The sequence below is a fragment of the Apis mellifera genome, linkage group LG13 (assembly GCF_003254395.2).
Source record: "Apis mellifera strain DH4 linkage group LG13, Amel_HAv3.1, whole genome shotgun sequence".
Classification (NCBI taxonomy): Eukaryota; Metazoa; Arthropoda; class Insecta; order Hymenoptera; family Apidae; genus Apis; species Apis mellifera.
The window spans coordinates 7,679,369-7,697,906 of NC_037650.1; the positions used below are offsets into that span (position 1 = coordinate 7,679,369).

General features: G+C 37.9%; 1 protein-coding gene across 8 annotated transcripts in view; it reads right to left on the bottom strand.

Moving 5' to 3' along the window:
• Positions 1–386: 386 nt before the first annotated feature.
• The window catches only part of LOC408435 (POU domain, class 6, transcription factor 2), a 195,226-nt gene continuing 177,074 nt past the window's right edge, over positions 387–18,538 (bottom strand). For 4 of the 8 annotated variants that reach the window (XM_026444807.1, XM_026444805.1, XM_016915842.2 and 1 more), the window contains 5 exons: positions 15,721–15,901; positions 14,704–14,760; positions 13,409–13,492; positions 6,316–6,467; positions 387–6,057 (listed from right to left, as the gene is read on the bottom strand). In XM_026444807.1, the coding sequence (XP_026300592.1) occupies positions 5,933–6,057; positions 6,316–6,467; positions 13,409–13,492; positions 14,704–14,760; positions 15,721–15,901 (599 nt within the window). In that variant the 3' untranslated portion in view covers positions 387–5,932. The remainder of the gene's footprint in view (positions 6,058–6,315; positions 6,468–13,408; positions 13,493–14,703; positions 14,761–15,720; positions 15,902–18,538) is intronic. The other 4 variants (XM_026444806.1, XM_026444804.1, XM_026444808.1 and 1 more) reach the window with 3 other exon arrangements.

An 18,538-nucleotide genomic window follows, 5' to 3' on the forward strand; every position in this document is an offset into this window, starting at 1 on the left:
TATGTAGCATCATTGTTAAACACAGAGGGCGGTGAATTAAAGAAGAAAGAAAAAGAGCTGATTTTACTAGCGATAATTCTTCGGATTATTTGAAAACGCTCGACAATAGGATTATCGTATGTTAATAATATTATAAATTGCGGTATACATATCTCGTATATATAGAAATCATACACAAATCAGATCGGCATATAAAAAATTATATGTACAAGAAAGAGTTCGGTTGGAGGCGCAGTCAGGACCTTGAAGGTACGATCTTTGTGTGATTTGTACCACAATATATGTTTTTATTTTATTCTTGTGGACACCTACTAGATTTTACACAGATAGTTCGCTTAATCGCTAAAGATTCTTTTTTTCTCCGTTCCACCGTTCATGTTCTTCATTTTTTTTTTTTTTAATTTTTTTCCTTTTAAATACGTAGTTTAATGTTACATCGTGTGTCTAGGTGCTAACATTCAAGCTAAAGGCTACGGCTGCTTAATTTAATTGTATACTTAATGTGTTTTAATTTCCTTTTTTTCACTGTACGCGTGTGTCTCATGTATACGTGTACGTGTATAATAATGTATGTATATATGCGTATATCTGTGAATGTGCCTCGTATTAAATTGTATATGTACGTGTACGTGTATGTGTGTGTGTGTGTGTATCTGTTATGTGGCTTATGTATGTATATTAACGCGTTTTCCTCTCTCGTAGCGTGTTCCGTTATGCTCATCATTTATTGTGCTGTCACGATCAATTGTCCCCCGTCTTTTAAATTGCGAAGACGATGGTTTATTACAAGATTATTATTATTATTATTATTTTTTTTTCTTTCCTCCACTCGAATGAATCGCGTGGACGTGTTACGTGTAATCTTCTCGAATTTGTTGAAATTTTATATTAATAATAAATTAATAATAACGAATCGTGACGTGGAATCAATTGACCCTGCATCCCTCTTGTCTCTTAGCGTCGTTCGATTGCTGATTGTATTTGTGGATCGTGTGCTAGCTTAACCCTCGTTTATGTACAATTCAAGTTTTGCAGTTCAGTTATATACTTTATAAAACGTAGTAGGAACTTTGGTTTCGCTGGGCAATGTTTCAAAAGCAGTTTCCTCTTTTCATTCGTGCCACGAACTTTTTTTTTCTCTTTTTTAGTTTTTTTATTTCTTACCTTTGATTTATATATCTTTGTTTAAACAACTTATTTTTCCTGAAAACACAATTCGGTGTTTATTTATTTTATTTCTAGTACAGCTAATATATCGTGTGGATGTGTGTTTTTTCTTTCTTTCTTTTTTCTTTTTTTTTTTCTTTTTTTTTTTTTTCTTTCATTCTTGAATTCTGAACCTGAAATGTGAAAATTCGGCCGGAAACTGCTATAAAACATTCGCCCGTGGATCTATCTTCCTTAGAAATATGACACTCACGAATACAGTTCACGTTTTTTTTTTTTTCTTTAATACTCATGTTTATATTTCCGTAATGACCTATTGAATATCAATTTTTTTTTTTTTTCACGAAGAAAATACACATGATTCGTAAATTTGTTTTCTCTCTCTCGTCAATAGTATTTCTCTCGTTCACACTCTCCCTCACTCTCTCTCGTTTGTAATTTTATTTTTTTTTTTTCTTTTTAATTTATTCTCTCGTCAACATCCACCGCGCCATTCTCCCCCATTTTTTTTTTCCTCGTATAACAAAATTTAATAACCGGAATATCTCTGTACAAACGTTATCATTCTTTTCTCTTTTTCTCTTTTTGTCCCACCGCACTCCGTCACTATCTTCCTATAAAAAAAAAAAAAAAAAAAAAAAAAAAAATACAACATACACGTCCCCCATTAATCAAAATTTTGAATTTTGAATCGTCCCTCCATCGTCCCCAATTCACCCCTTAACCGTACACCATTCCATTCGTTTCTATAATACATTTTTCCACCTCTCTCTCTCTCTCCCTCTTTTTTTGCACTATTCTCCATTCTCCGTATTTTCTACTCGCCTCCATCTTTTTGTATGCTTCGTTTAGGAACAGATCACTTTGCTCGTATCTTTAATCGTATCCTAGAGAGTAAAATACCTTAAACGTACGCGTTTACCCTTACAAATTTATTTTTTTTCATTTTTTCAACCCCTCCAACCCCTTAACGCTTTTATTTTTATTTTTATTTTTTTTTTTCTCGTCATCTTTTTCACCGTGCTAATAGTGTTTCGTCCGTCCGTATTACATAATTATCCTGTCTGTCGTCGTCGCGTCATTGTCCTCGTGTAACTATTTCATAGCTATCACGATCACGATTTAGTTAGTTGAACGTATCATTTTTTTCTCTTTTTTTTTTTCTTTTTTTTTTCTTTTTTTTTTAGATTCTTACGATATTGCAGTCCCTAGATGTCGCCTTAATTATGTACACTCGCTACCCTTTCGCGCTTCTAGCTACGCTCCTTGCAAGGATCTCGTGGTTTAATAATTAATCGTATGTGAGTTAGCCCATTACAACGGCGGGGTATCGAAGTATGTGTGTGTCTGTGTGTATCTGTATGCATGAATGACGCGTTTTATGTTTATTATGTATCTATGTGCGTGTATACGTGTTGTATATATATATATCCCATTATTTCGTTTCGTTCCCTTTATTGGCGATCATACGGTGTGTCTGTGTGTGTGTATACTGTGTGTATATGTTTCTCATCTTTAATTATACTCGAGCTGAGAGATATTTAAGAAATCGTGTCGTACCATTATTACTTTTTTTTTTTTTTTTTGGGATGGGTTTAGTTTCGCCTACAGTATCGTTTATTACGGCAAGGAAGGAAAAATCGTCGAGAGAGAACAATGTCGATCGGTCGCGCGCACGCTCTATTCTGCAGTTATTATTTATAATTATTATTACTTTTTTTCCGCATATTATTATTTATTTATTTATTTTTTTTTCTCCATTTAAAAACGACTATCCTGCCCTCCAGTAAGATTAGACGTAAAGAAAGAGAGCCCTTTCACTTGAAGCGGAACACATTCAAAAGTAAAACGCTATTATTCACTATATCGATTAACCGGGGAATACATGTGAATACTTTTATCCTTGTGGATGGTCGATATTTTAAGCTTCTTGTAATGATATTATAATTTAATACTTTTTATTTTATTTTACTTCCTCTTCCCTTCCTTCTTCCTCCTCCTCCCCTTCCTTCTTCCTCTTTTTTTTTTCGTTTTTTTTTTTTTTTTTTTTTACTTTTTTCATTTTAACTAACGAACCATTCCTCTGGATGCGTTATAATAAATACGAAGATTCGTCCGTGGAAATTGGAAAAACCTGTCCCTGGTCGTACCGCGTCCCGTCTCGGTCGGGGAACACCGCCATCTTGTGAAATAACGACGCGTTTCAAATGGCGGCCTGAATCGCGTAACCGGAAGTGAAATTAATCCCCGCCAATGACGGTTATGGAACGCGTGATTCACTAGCACGCATTTATCAGTGTCCTCGAGTGGTGAATTTGCAATCGAATTAGTATCGTTATAGAGTGCACGTTGCCCGCTCGTGGCTGTGTTATACACACGTATATAATACGTACATTCATATGTATATATATGTATACAGTGTATATACCCAGCTAACGTTTATTTCATGGAATTTATGTCGGTGATAACTATTTCGGTCGGCTTCGCACAAATTTTACCGCAAGATTATCTTTTATACGAATCACTCGTACGGCTCTTGAGAATCCAATGAACGCCTGATATTGATCGCCGTGACTTTCACGATGATTCGTTCTTCCAACAGTCTATCGATTTTTCGCGAGAATTAGAAAAAGATGATTCTGAATCTTTTCTGAAACTGTCAGCGATTCGTTTTCAATTTTTACTTTAACTAGAAGCAAAGATTCAGTTTCTTTTCTTTCTTTCTTTTTTTTTTTCTTTCCAGTCAAAGGAAGAATTGAATTTATTCGATCCTTTTTTATTATATTTTTCTTATTTCGAGGTGGATAATTCGATTGCATATTTCCCTGGACTGAAATAGACGGGACGCGTAGCAAATATAAATATATCGATACAATCACCAGCGGCCAAGCAGATCGAACATTTAGGAACGAAAGATGCGTAAATGTTTAATACGTATACCTCGTTATATGGCAGATTATTACGGACTAGTAACTTTTTTTCTTCCATGTTTATCTCTGCGGGGGAAAAACGTCAAACCACTTTCAAACGTCCCTTTTCTCGTTTCCGGTTCGAATAGAATTTTAAAAGGGTATTAGGAGGATCCTTATGATCGATCGATAATATACTTTCAAAAAGACGTTATTATTGCATTAATTTACTCGCTACAAAGTTTCTTCTTTTTCATTTTTCTTTCGTATATATATTTTTTTTCTCCCTCTGTTTTCTCTATCCTCGTTTCCCTCGTGACTTTTTGCTTTTCCCTTTCGATCAATTTTTTTTTTTTTCTTTTTTATCTAAAATACACGCGTATAATTTATACAGACGAGCACACCCAGAGAACAATATGGTTGAAACATCTTTCTTTTCTTTCTTTTTTTTTTTTTTTTGTTTCCCTTTTTCCCTAACGAAGCCTGTAAACAAGTGGTTGTTTCACCGGTAAGAATGAAAATAAAAAGAGTTGGATGATGGATCGTCATAAACGATAGCGGCGGTACTGTCAAAACTTTTCCGTTTCTATTTCCTGTGTGAACAACTGAATTGTATCCCGCTGTGTATGGCATATGTGAACGTGACGGTACTGTTGTTGCTGTTTATTGTTATTGTTCGTTATCGGTATATTGTTACTGTTTGCTGTTCTCGTTGCTTCAACTATGTTCTTTCCTGTGTGCGAAAGGAACCGAACACACCGGTCCGTTCCTCGATCTCATGGTTCTCGATGGGATCTCGTACGAAAAATACCATTCCAACCATTTCAAAAGTTCGATCATATTTTCCGTACGATCCACCATTTTTGTGCTTCGTCTGTTGATTTCATAATGACAGACGATTCTCAGTAGCTGGAAGCTTCTCGATCGTTTCACGAACTAGCGTTATCTGTGCGATTACTTAACGGAATTACTTATCCTAGTTTCACGAGCCGAGACGCGACTTGATAATTGTTGTATTTGATTTACGTCTTATCGTGTTCCGTCCCTTGATTACGAATGATACACGAGATTTTTTTTTTTTTTTAATTCGCGAATTCTTCCCCGAAGAATTTAAAATTTATCAATCTTTTTAAAATTTAAAAGGTTTCCTGTTTTATCATTAATCGATAATATTTCGTGTATCACCCATAGGAATATACATTATCGTCAGTCGCTTTCTTACCGGCTGCCAATAGGAAAATCGCACTGACTTGGTTCATGGTCGATAAAATTTTTTTTCTTAATTTCTTAATCGATTCCATACTTTTCTTTTTTTTTTTTTTTTTTTTTCTTCGTTTAACGAAATATCGGATAAGACGATGGCGGCTTAAGGCAATTATCAACGTTACAAACGCTCGACTCCTGTACATCACATTAACCGTAGGTTAAAACTATTTACAGAATAGGTCTCGTATACGCCTGCAATCACAATGATGATCTTTACATCGATCGTCGAGAGCGCGTCTTTAAAAATTCATGGCTCGACGGGTATCGTGCATGACTTTTTAAAGCGATTCCTTCGGAACGCGCTAATTTCTCCGAATTATTTTATTAACGCGACGCCGAGATTTTACTTCTTTTTTCCCTTTGTCTCCCCCGTTGTTTGAAATTCCTGTTCACGCGATTATTCATCGATCCGTCCCTGGTCTCGTCGAAGTGATCGATCGATGAATGAAACGCTATTCGAATCTCGACGAATTCAACTCGTGCAACGTAAAATTCGAGTTCCTTAAAGCTTCTTATTTTCATTCATTCTTTTTTTTTTTAATTATATTTGCTCACTGGTTCCATTCGCGACCAATCTTGTCCTAGCACTTTTACACAACGTCCTTCGACATCAGTCTCACCGCGTTTTTCAAGGATTGCCTCTTGTTACAGAACCAAATCCTGATCACTTCTCTGTCGTATCCGAGGCGTTGCGCCAAATTCGTGATTTCGTTACCTGAAATGAATACGGAGAATAATTAGTCAAATTAATCTTAAAGGGCAATTTAATTCTCCAAATTTTATTTTTTCTCTCTTTCCGTAATATGAGCGTATTAAATATGCAACGATTGATTCTTCCAAAATATTTTTTCGTTAGAAAAAATGTTTAAAATAAAATAATCTAATTTTGTTCTAAGTTTTCTTCTTCCTTAAAGTTTGCTTCGAATTTCAGAATCAATATCACGTTAGAAAGACAAATGATAGGAAAACTTACCATTAGGATGAGTATTTCTGTCGAAGTGAGCGTTTAACAATTCCAAAGCCTGGGGGGTGAACGAAGTTCGTCGCTTTCGTTTCTTGTTCGTTTCCACCCCGATAAAATCCGTCAGCTGATGTAGCCCGCTCTTGTGCCTGTAACCAAACACACTGTCCTCATTTCTCTTCAATAAAATTCATACTGGTAACAACCTTCTTACTAATACTACGAAATACTTTAATAAATTACGAGCAAAAAGCAAGAATCTCGAAAAAGAAATATTTTAAGAATGAAATTCAGAATGAACATCGATACATCGCGAACACCGTATTATCGTATAATTAAACGATTCATCACCTTGAAGAGAAAAACGCGCAAGAAAAAGGGAATAAGAACAAAAAAGGAAGAAAAAAAGTGATACAAACCGATGTAAAAAAAAAACGACTTGGAAAACTGAATTTTCATCTCACACTAGTGCAAATACCACCCCGATCGTACTCTAATCAAATATTAAAACAAAACAGACGGATCGGTCGTCTGTTAACTCGGCAAACTTTCTCTACATCAAAGCGATCCTCGCGGAAAGCGCCATCGTAAACAGATGGAGGAGTTAGTCGCGTGTGAACACCATTTCTCAACATTTCTCTCGCGTCGTCTCGCGATTCGAATCGATTCCATTCCTTATAAAAGAAAAAAAAAGGAAAAAAAAACTAAAATCTCCCCCAAAAAAAGAAAGAAGAATAAAAAGAACGAGGAGGAATGGCCGAAACAAGAGAAATGACCGAAACAAAAGCCGGCCGGTTTTGCGAGACATTCATCCCCTTGACTGATTGGCCTTCGTCCCTAGCCGACCAACTTTCCCTGATGGAACGGACGGCGGAGGGACGCATCGCGATGTCGCCGTCGCGCAAATGAAATTAGCGATCGAAGCGCGTCGCATCGAAAAAAACCTCGTAACCGTAAACAGGAGAGAACTTCCGCTGGGAATCGCGGCTAAGCGAGCGAAACGCGGAGAAAGGGTGGAGGGTGGAAGGACAAGGATAGAGGGAAGGGTGGAAGGGTTGGGAGTCTCGACGGTGCGCGATATACACACGCATCGAGAGAGAGAGAGAGAGAGAGAGAGAGAGAGAGAGAGAGGGAGCATTAGGCGACAGAGGAGGGGTGGAGGAGTAGGTGGACGCCGTTGCGGAATTTATGTTTTTAATTTAACTCCGTATGACCAACTGTCGAGCCCCGCCGAAAAAAGTGCAGGCCGAGCCATTAGCATCGCATGGTGATATTTCGTCGAATCCGCGAAAACAATATGCTAATGGAGAAGCCGGGGTGCGCGAAGAACCGATGCTTCGAAAGCATCCAGGGGGTGGGGCGAGTTTTCAACGGGAGGCTGACGAACGACCGAGAATTGGGGAGGGTGGTGCGTGGCGATACGTCGATGATCGAGGCGTCGTTTCGCCGGTGTTTAATGGGGGAAAAAATTAATGGGACGGTGATGAGATAGGCTAGGCGGAATAAGGAGTTATTTTATACATTTTTCTTCATTTCGGGAATTTCTTTTTTCTCTTGTGCATATTAAATCGAATATATTCGAAATTTGACGACGAAGATATATTTTAGATTGTTGGTGATGAATGATAATCGTTATTTTTTTCTCGAATAAAAATCGTGACACGAAGAATAAAAATTATATAATTTGTTTAAAAAGTAATTGAAGTTTTCATATTTTTCGCGATCACGATGTAGTTCACGATCGGTTAGATATTCTTAGAAGCTTTTAAACTTTTATCGTTCTAGACTGTCATTATGCCGGATAACGAATTGGTTTTCTGTTAATTGTTGTCTGTCGTATAACCATCGGCCGTCGGTGACTTAATTAACGAGAAGAATTGGGAGTGATGGGAGGAGAATTTATTAAATTGATAGAGAAAAAGCCTCCTCCGCGTCCTACGGTTACCGTGTTTAACGTCCGGGAAGGGGGGAGGGAGGGAGGGAGGGAGGGAGGGAGGGTATGTGATTAAAATTAACCATACGGTAATTACATTTTTCCTACAAAAGAGGATTTATTTTTGGCGGCACACGATTTATTGATTACATTCGTGTTATTGGTATGAAAGTCTGATGAAGCTTGGAGGCTCGATGAATTCGCCGAAATGTAAATTCACCCATTAAGAAAATATTGAAACTCGGAGGACCATGTATATAAAGGTAAAATCGATAAAAACGATTAAACAAAAAAAAAAAATTAAACCGATGTATATATATTTCAAATCTTAAAAAATAGAGACTACCAATTATAAATATCGGATATCAAAGTGTAATAATTATGCATATTACTTTTTAAACGATTTTCACAAAGCCCTGCCCTGGCCAACATTACGACCGATCGAAATGCAAGCTCGAGTTCCCGAGAACTCGTCAAAGCATGTTGAAACGAAAAAAAAAGAAAAAAAGAAGAAGAAGAAGAAAAAGAAGAAGAAGAGAGAAAGAAGAAAGGGGGAGGGGGGATGGAAAAAGGGAGCACAAAGCTTTCAATAACTGAAGACACGCGACACAAATTAAAAGGCGACCGTTTCAAAGCGGTCACAAATATCGTAATTGCTTCTCTTGCGCCAATTTACCACCGCTTTCAATAATCTTAATAAACCCTTCCGCCTCCAAAGGAAACGTTATTATCGCGCGCGTGTATTGCAGGCGAGAAAAGCTGACTGAAGAAGAGAGGAATACCCCGGTTAAGGGTAGGATGAAGAGGGAAAACGTGGAATCAAACCCGGCGCCGAGGGTTAACTCGAACACGTATTCCCCGCATACGTATAAGTGAGAAGCCGAACGAAGGGAGAAAGAGGGTGGAACAAGGTGTACGACTGCGAACAAGGATTATTTACTTGATGCACATGAAATTTCGTTTCTACGAAGTTTGAATTCTAATAAATTAATACCGTCCATTATTATCAAGTATATGATGAAAAAAAAAAGAAATGAATCACACGTGAAATCTAAGGATTTAAGGGGAGAAGGAGGGGGAAGTTGAAAGTTTAAAGTATCTATCATTCTCTGCTGATACTTTTGGATACTTTTTTAAAAAAAGTTATCTTACTACGTAGATTATTTCTTCCTCGAACTATTTCAAACTAAATTACTTCAAGTGAAGCGACTACATGAATAAATAAAATTCAATTCTTAGTATTACAAAATAATAAAAAATTAAGAAGAACCTCATTCGAACAAAAACAAAAGGAAACAAGAATCAATCGTGAGAAGAACAGGTGAAGAAACGAGAGAGTCTCGACGTGTCGATCCTTTCTCCATTCTCTCTCTCTCTCTCTCTCTTCTGCAAATATGAATCAGACACTCTGGAAGCGTGCTTAGTCACAGCCCTCTGTTGCCTCTCCTCTCCTCTCTCTCGTCTCGAATCGATCGGAATAAATCAGCCAATCGAATATTTATTAGAAACTCCTTACCGGTTACCATTAAACGAGCCCACCTAAATCTCGAGGCCGTGCAGGCACACATATTTACCCGGATCTATACGAACTTCTGGGAGGAGGAGGAGGAGGAGGAGGAGGAGAAAAGATCAACCGAGGACGCCGCTCTTCGAAACACGAAGAGGAACACGAGCTTGGAAACGCGTGGAAACGCGGGGCAGCAGCTGCTGGGTCCATTGGAAAAGTAAGTGGAGGGGGGGAGGAAACGGAAAACGGAGGCACGGATCGGAGGAGGAAATAAACAGTGGGGGTGGAGGATTCGTGCGTGGGTGTGCAGCATCGGGTTCGAGAGTGTCGGCGAGTTTTACACGATCGCGTGGAAACGTTAAGAAGGAAGGAGAGGAGAGAGATCGGGGGGGAGAGAGAGAGGGAGGAGGGGAGGAGGAGGAGGAGAAGAAAGGACAGGAATCGTGGGGAGCGAGGAGGGGAAGGAGGGTACATCAGAAACCTGATTTTAATTAGTCCACAGTTTAATTACTCGGCAGATAAATCGTGCACGTGCACCGCATAAACTAGCCGCTTTCATTTTTCCTGGACGCGGCAGGCGCACGGTCGCGCGCTTACTTCTATGCCGCGAGAATGCGGGATGGGTCATTGTTGCGAGGAGAGAGAGAGAGAGAGAGAGAGGGAGAGTGGAAAGAGTGGAATGACTGCGTTTCGAACCGTCATCGAATCGGATGGATAATTATTAAAGGAGGGTTAACCGGTTGATGGATCAGAGGATCCATCGTGATCCACGTTTCTTGCACTTTCTGTAGCGATTTTGTAAATATATCGCGTTGGAATTATTTTAAAGACGAGTGGTAGAAAAGTAGAAGCCACGAAGTTTTATAATTCGATTACCGGTTTTCAAATTTATTAAATTCCCGTTGAAATAAAATTTTCAAGTTGAATAGATAAATGGCGACGAATTATAAAAAAAAATATTCATTTTACATTACAGCTAATTATTTCTCTTCTCTGTTACAATCATTTCACACAAAAGAAGGAAAAATTACGAAAAGCAACGTAAAACTTGAAAGAATAAAATATTCTTCTTCCCGAAAGGTACACAACAAAGGTTTCGTTTTATATTCGCGAAATGAAAATCATCATCGCATGAAACGAAAAAGAAAAAAAAAGAAAAAAGAGAAAAAGAGAAAAAGAGAAAAAAAAAACAAAAGGATCAACAAGAGAAAATGTTGACAACTTTCGCTTTTCGTTTCGAAGCGAACGAGTAATCAAGGAACGAATCATTAAATGGGGAAAAACGGTTCCGGGCCAATAACGGGCGGGATGATTCGCTGTTTCGCCGGCGCGAAGGTGTTAATGCACAGTCAACAAATCATTTTGTTCGTTTTGGGAAAATCTGTTGATGCTACGCCGCGGGAATGCGGAATGGGTCATTGTTGCCGGCTCGGTCGCGGAAAGAGAAATGACCGCGTGCTCCTGTCATCGAATCATCCGGTTCACGGTCGAGATACATGCCGCGCACCTCGATACGCTACCCGATATACGTACACACGTACACGCGTAAAACATACATACGTACGTTTTATAACACGTATCCGTCTCTGCGCGTATTTATATATATATTTTTTGCATATAACACGCGTACATATATGTATATATATATATATATATATGTGTATTTTCCACGCTTTTGCCGGCAATAATGAAACGGTATCGCGATGAAATTGAAACCATAAACCGTGTTAGGCGTCACCGACTCGTAAAATTCGACCGATTGACGCTCTTAGATTCCGGTATCGATTAAATGACGATTCTTTATCGAGTTAACACGGATATCGATCCGTGAAAGACGGATGGAAATAGATAGATTTGTGATACGTAATGATCATTGTGGATTTTTTAGTTTACGGATATTTAAATGATATTGGAATGATTCGGATTGAAAGTAGAAATCGAAAGTAGGAATCATTACGTACATACTCTTGAAATAAATTTCGCTTTGGATTAAAGAAATCATGTAACATAAATTTTTTCCGAAAAGTTGGAATATTATGATTATTTTTCAATTCAAATATTTTCACCTTTCGCGAAATTCGAAAATTTTTTCAATTTTTTTCAAGAAACGCTCGCCAATACGGTTTGAAGCTTTCCGTTTAAACATTGAAAAGAGACAGAAAAAAAAAAAGAAAAAAAAATCCGCGCGTGCGGAAAAATAAAATTCTTTTCCACGATAAAACACAAAAATTCCATTTACCCTGTAGAAACTTATCCAATCTTTTGCAAACTTCGATACAAACTGCGAGCGTTCCAAATTCCGCGCAAACCTAACTTTCGATTCGAACAACAACAAGGCCAAACTTTTTCCACGGTGGAAAAAAAAAAAAAGAATTAAAATCCATACAAGGGGCCGAAAGGAGCGATAAAACACCGAAAACTTACGCGAGAATTCCCAATTGCAGGATATAAATCCAGCTTTGGTCGTTGTTGTGGATCGTTATGAGGCCGTTGTTGTTGCTGTGCATCGACAATCCAACGATTTGGTCGATGAATTAAACTTTGAATTTCGCTAATTACGAATCCTGATACATGGTTGGGAGAAAAATCGGCGGTGTGTAGGTGTGGCGGTGTGTGTGTGTGTGTGTGTGTCGGCGGCAAAACCGATACCTCGAAGGAGAGAGGCCGATAGGCGACTTCTTTCGCGACACGAATAAAACCGGCGGTACCTGTACCCGTGTGGAGAGGCGGCGCACGGTAACGGTTTCCCCCATTCTAATTAACATTCCGCGTATTTATTAGACGCGGATCCGCAATTAATCAGGCAGATTCAATTAGCGAATTACCAATTAGCACGCACGCGTTCACACGGTCTCGGACACCGCTTGAGATCCTGGATGTTGGCCGATGTTGGATAATCGTAAAATTTGCCTTGTCCAAACGGAAATTTTATGTTGGGACAAACGTTCTTGATGAAATATAAACTTTGAATAAAACGTTCCTTTAGAATTTGTTTTTTTTTTTGGAGAATGAAAAAAAAGGTTGAAAAAAATCGAAAAATGGTTTGACGGAGTTTGAACCGTGTACGACATGGTTTAAGATTTGGTTCGAGGCGACGAATGGTTAATTTTCGATGAAATAATCTTTGAATTTTGAATTTCTTTTGTTTTTTTTGAAAGAAAGAAGTTTGATTTTTGATATTTGAGCTGAGTCAGTATGAGGCAGTTTGAAATTTGATTCGAGATTTGAACGATGAAGTAAACTTTGAAACGTGTTCATTCTGAATTTCTTTTGTGTATTTTCGAAGAAAGAAATGGTTGATTTTTCATAGAGAATTTTAGAACAGTTTGTATTTTAAACATTTTTAATACGAATAATTTTGTTCTTCTTCTTAGAATACTTTTAAAGGGAATATTCCATTTGATCAAATGGAAAACTTGTAATTTAAATAGATAGGCAATTTAGATATCAGGAACATGTGATGGATAGTTAGAAACTTCAAAGAAAATTGTTACGTGCAACGTGTTTTACAATCGTGTTCGTGATATTTATGATTTTAAATTATTCGTATCTAATAACGTTCTCTTTTGAACGTACGATATCCTCTACGTATATTAATGCTCATTACATATAATGGAATGGATTGAAATAGAAATCGGATATTCTAAAAAAATAACAAAACTCACCTTTCTTCAGCCTCTTTCATCCACCTTTCGAGGACCGGTTTAATCTTTTGCGCACTTTTTGGCGTGATGTCCAATTTTTCGAATCTAGAGCCAACAACAATTTATGATTCACGTTCTCCGATTCCATATCGTGTATAGAAATATTATACTCGTGAAGAAAGAAATCGAAATTTCAATCGTCAAAGACGTAAAGATCCAATTTCTCCCAATCTCGATGTTTTTCAATTTTTTTTTTTCAATCTCAAGACACTTTACTTCGAACCGTTATTTCGTTGAACGAGAAGATGAAGAATTATGAGAAAATTCTTTGCGTCTTTGTTCGACTAAAGGAGCACTAAAAAAAGCATGCATTGACTCAAAAACAGGACATTGACAATGCGTGCATGCTTAAAGGTTTTGGTGATGCCGTGTATGATGTTGCCAACGCGCTTCGAGAGCTAGTGTTCTTCTTCTGCGTATATTAACGACGGGCGTAATATACCAAAATAATCGTATACAAAGATCGAGTGATCAATTTAGACAAAAAAAAAAAAAATTTTAAAAAGAAATAAAAAAAAGAAACGAAGATCGTCCAAAAAAAAAAAAAGGAACACACTCTCATCGACGGACGTCGATCTTCGCGATTTTTTTTTACGTGTACTCACGCGTTGGCGACATCATGCCCAAGTTTGCCAATGCCCTGGCTCGAAGAAATCGTTAACAAATTTCACAAGTGCTCCTTTCGCATCTCATTTTAATCTTTTTCTTTTCTCTCTCTTTTTTTTTCTTTTTTTTTTTTTTTTATTTCATTGCCAGAAACGGAGTTAGAAATTAGTGATAGCGATATTGCAGCTATACCCAAATATGCCCCAAAAAAATTGATACTAGAAAGAACGTGTTCGAAGCGATACAATCGTTCCATTTAACGAAACACCGGGGAGGAACGAAACGGAGAAAGTCGACATACATTGGAGAAAAATAGAAGAAAGATCAAAGGGCGATAGAGAGAAAGAGATAATGTAAATTCATGTATGTTATATTATCGTTATGCACGTGTATACTCGTGTGTCTCGCTTGTTCGTGTTCAATTATTACAAGGAATTAATTTCAACAAGCCTTGAAGAATCGAAGATTTTATTTATTTATTTATTTATTTATTTATTTTTTGAGAACACTGATACTCTGAGCTACTCTCGCACACGACGATAACCAAATGTACGGATTCACATGCTTGGGTATAACTGCTATGCTTCCAGAAGGATTTGAAAAAGTTTTAGATTTTTAGGTAAATTAAGTAGCATGAGGGGTGAACGTACGTAGCTTGCTGCTGAGAGGCAATCTGCGAGGCAGCGTACATCTGGGTAGCCAGGGCACTGGGGAACAATCACCAATGCTTAAATTAGTCGTTACGATATAACAATACCAGGGTTGTAGAAACATCGTTTCTACTTGCCACCAGCACTACCACCGTGGTTCCTTCTTGGATCTTGAACAAATCTTATCTCTTAACAAACTTAAAGTGAGAGAACAGGGGGGACGCATTTTGATCTCATATCGAAATCACGCGCGCAACGAAACACGTGTTCAGGAACCACCGTGGCAGATTATTTACATTACACATGAAAATTCAACGACGATTCTTTTCTCTCTCTCGGAATATAATACTCGAAGAACTCGTGAAAACGCGATCAAGGTACACAACATGGCTAAATCTGTCGCGACAGCGCTATGTCCAAAATTAATTGGTTACTTGGGACCAGATCGAAATGCTAATCTCAACGACGAAATCCTTTTTCTTCTTCTTCTTCTTCTTCTTCTTAGAATGATTCATAAAATTGGAAAACACGAGGTAGATACGGGCAAGACAAAGATACAGATTAGCCAGAGAGCTCAAAGAAGTGGCCGAATTAATGCAACAAATCGAATGACCAATTTAATTTGGACATAGGGCGGAGTAAAAAGAGTTGGTTCCTTTGGAGGAACTTTGAGGAACGAGTGTCCCTTAGCCCCGACTTCTTTAAATGGAAGAAGACATCATCGAGATTCAGCGTAGTCTAGAAACGTACACAGATTGTTAGCAGCCAAAAACAGAGGGAAGCATCCCTCCCTCTTTCTTTTTTTTTTTTTTTTGGCCATTTCCAGTGACCTGGCACACTGTCGTATACATTGTCGTATATCAATCTAATTTCATCGTCCTTTCTTTTTTCTCTTTTTTTTTTTTTCCATTTCTGTGTCTCGTCAGCGACGTCCGTATGAAATATTCGTGACAAGATGAAGATAAAAAAACTAAAATGACGAAAGGAAAGACGACGAGGTGTCTCGGACACACTCACCTGCATATGGCACTTTGGCTGTAAGCTGGCCCCTCTGTCACGCTCAGGGCCTGTCCCACCTGGGTCTGCGTCAGACCCAGCGACAATCTGCGAAACTTGAACACCTTAGCGAACTCCTTGATCTCGTCCAGATTTATCCCGTCGACTACGTTGTTCGTGGCCTCATTGATCGTCGGTTGATCTGTAATCAGAGAGAATCTTTCCTTTGGTGGGATTTAAAATTGACAAGATTTTCCGATTCTTCTAATTGCATTCTTCGAAAGATACATTTGCCAAAAAGAAATGAAAATTAATTCATTTAATTAATTTCTTAGAACGAGCAAATCTCGATCCAAAAAAATACACTCCAGAATAAATTATTTTCAATTATGTTTGGTTAAAAGCTAGAACGATTTTCTAAAAGAGATTGTCTAATAAAATATTCCATTGAATTCCATTTCTCAAAGAAATACTTTTACTCTAATCCATTATCTTACCGATTCTCTTAAAAAGATCTACGATCTTTTTAGAAGAAAGTGTTTCGACAAAGAGCAATTGTCCAACGAATTCCGGATCGATCGACCTGAGGAATGCCTCAAAGTTCCAGAGCGAGAGAGGCCTATATCTAACGATACCGGCTTCGTTAAAGTTGCTTCAAACGCGCCGATTTCTCTCGTAAATCTGTCACCCCGAACGTATGTACATACGCACGCAATAGAGGTGGCCAACAATCTCGGCCAGTTTGAACGGCTTTCTTCGCCGAGCAATAAACCGCAAATCTTTCTTCCGTCTCTGCGCCGTCTCTGCGATCATTAATTTCCAATCGAACGCGGGATCCTCGTCCGTGGAACACAGACAAAAACGCGACGACGACGACGACGATGCTCCACGACTTTCTCGTGCAACGAGGAAGTGCCTCGTTCGTTTCGAGGAATGCGCAAGTATTTTCGCGAATCGGTACCAGAGAAGAATCCGTTATTTTCGTATCAAGATGAATGTGAGGAACATTTACACGAATGTTTTTTAACTAAAGAAACGCGTATGAAGAAGGAATTTAATGAAATAGATACAAGTTGTATTTAATGTGATTTTCTTTTTTTTAATAATATCTTGATGTTGTTTGCAATAATTTCTCCATTCGAATTGTTCTTCGTTATATCTTCGATATATTTTGCTGTATCTGATCTATCATAGGATGGAAATGGTCGAATTCTTAATCGAAACTTCCAAATTTCGTTGAAAATAATTAATTAAAGTATATAACACATCACTGTACATACTGAAATCGAGCAGTTGATGCGCAATGTTATAACTTAATTTCTCTTCAATTCCATTTGCATTCGTTAAAGTTTCGTGACAGAGATGCAATTTCTGTTGGAAAAACTTTCACGGTGGTTATACATAATGATTTATAAAAAATGTATGAAAAACATTCGACAATGTTACTTCAGGGAGGAACCGAGTGCGTAAAGTGATTATTAACTCTTTTAGGGGAGCCATTTTTTTTTCCAGAGAGGGCGCCACGTGCCCGACCAGCACGTAAAAAAGTAACGTAAACGTTTATAATCGTATTCCTGTTTCTTTGTATTATTTTAAAAATTCGCATTGCTCGTTCAATTATTCCTCAATTATTCAAGACCTCGATCAAAAAAAAAAAAAAAAAAAGAACGTCACTTTAATCCTCATTATTTTAACCAAATCGACACGTTCAATATTTCTCATCACCCGCAATCAATCCTAATTCGAAGCCTCATTGTTCTTAACGAGCGATTCGCGACATTTTTTTTCTTTTTCCAGCAAACGAGAAAGACACTCGATAATAAGGGCGTGAACGAGCAACGTGAATGCTCGTGTCGATCGTGATCTCTTCCCTCCAAATTTACTCCCCATTGTCCTCCCTCTATCCATCCATACGGATCGTAAACGATCCTCCTCCCCCTCCTCCTTCTCCTCGTCCTCTCTAAATTTACGAATCGACTCTCAAGGATCAACGCGAGATTGGTTGACAAAAGCTTAGATTTATCAAGTAACGTTGGCATCGGCAATTGAGAATCGTTAGGCTCGATACGTCGAACGATTATTATTATTATTATCATCATCATCCGTTGTCCCGCGGAATGACGAAGTGCCGCACAGCCTGAGCAATGATTGTGAATTATTAAAATTATTGTCTGGCCGACTTGTCGAGGGGTTACGTGCACCGTACCACGGAATCTTTATGGCTTCCCAGAAGGCAGCGGGAGAGAGCATACGATCTAATACACCGTAATGAGCCGTGCATTGTACGATATCCTATTAGGATTATTAAGAGCTTGGAGGCGCGGACGGACGCCGCCAACGTTATTATTTATCGGCTTTGACCGTGCGTTAAATGTTGAACCCGAGCAGAAGGGAATTCGAGGCACGAGAAAGAATCGGAAAGATCGGTGAATTGAATTCTTATGCGGTGCCGCCGTGAGAAAATTTTCTAAATACTTAGATTCTTATCTAGATAATTATCATATCAATATATTGTAAGATAATAGTATTGAGACGTTCTCGAGTTGTCGATCGATTCTTACTTCTTGAAATATATTCTTGATTCTTTGAAATATTGTTTAAAAATTATTCATTATCTTTATCCGTTTCACATTCGTTTAAATCGTTTATTTGATCGTCTGTTTGATTTGAAATTCTATAAGATGAAATCAAAATTGGATGGAGTCGATAAATAATGCGTGAATGGTTAAATATTATAAATACTTTAACAGTTTTGCTAATTCTGGGGCGTGGACTAAAATAAGATAAAGCGATGAAATCGATAAATGTTAAATATATCTATATGAATTCTAAATATATG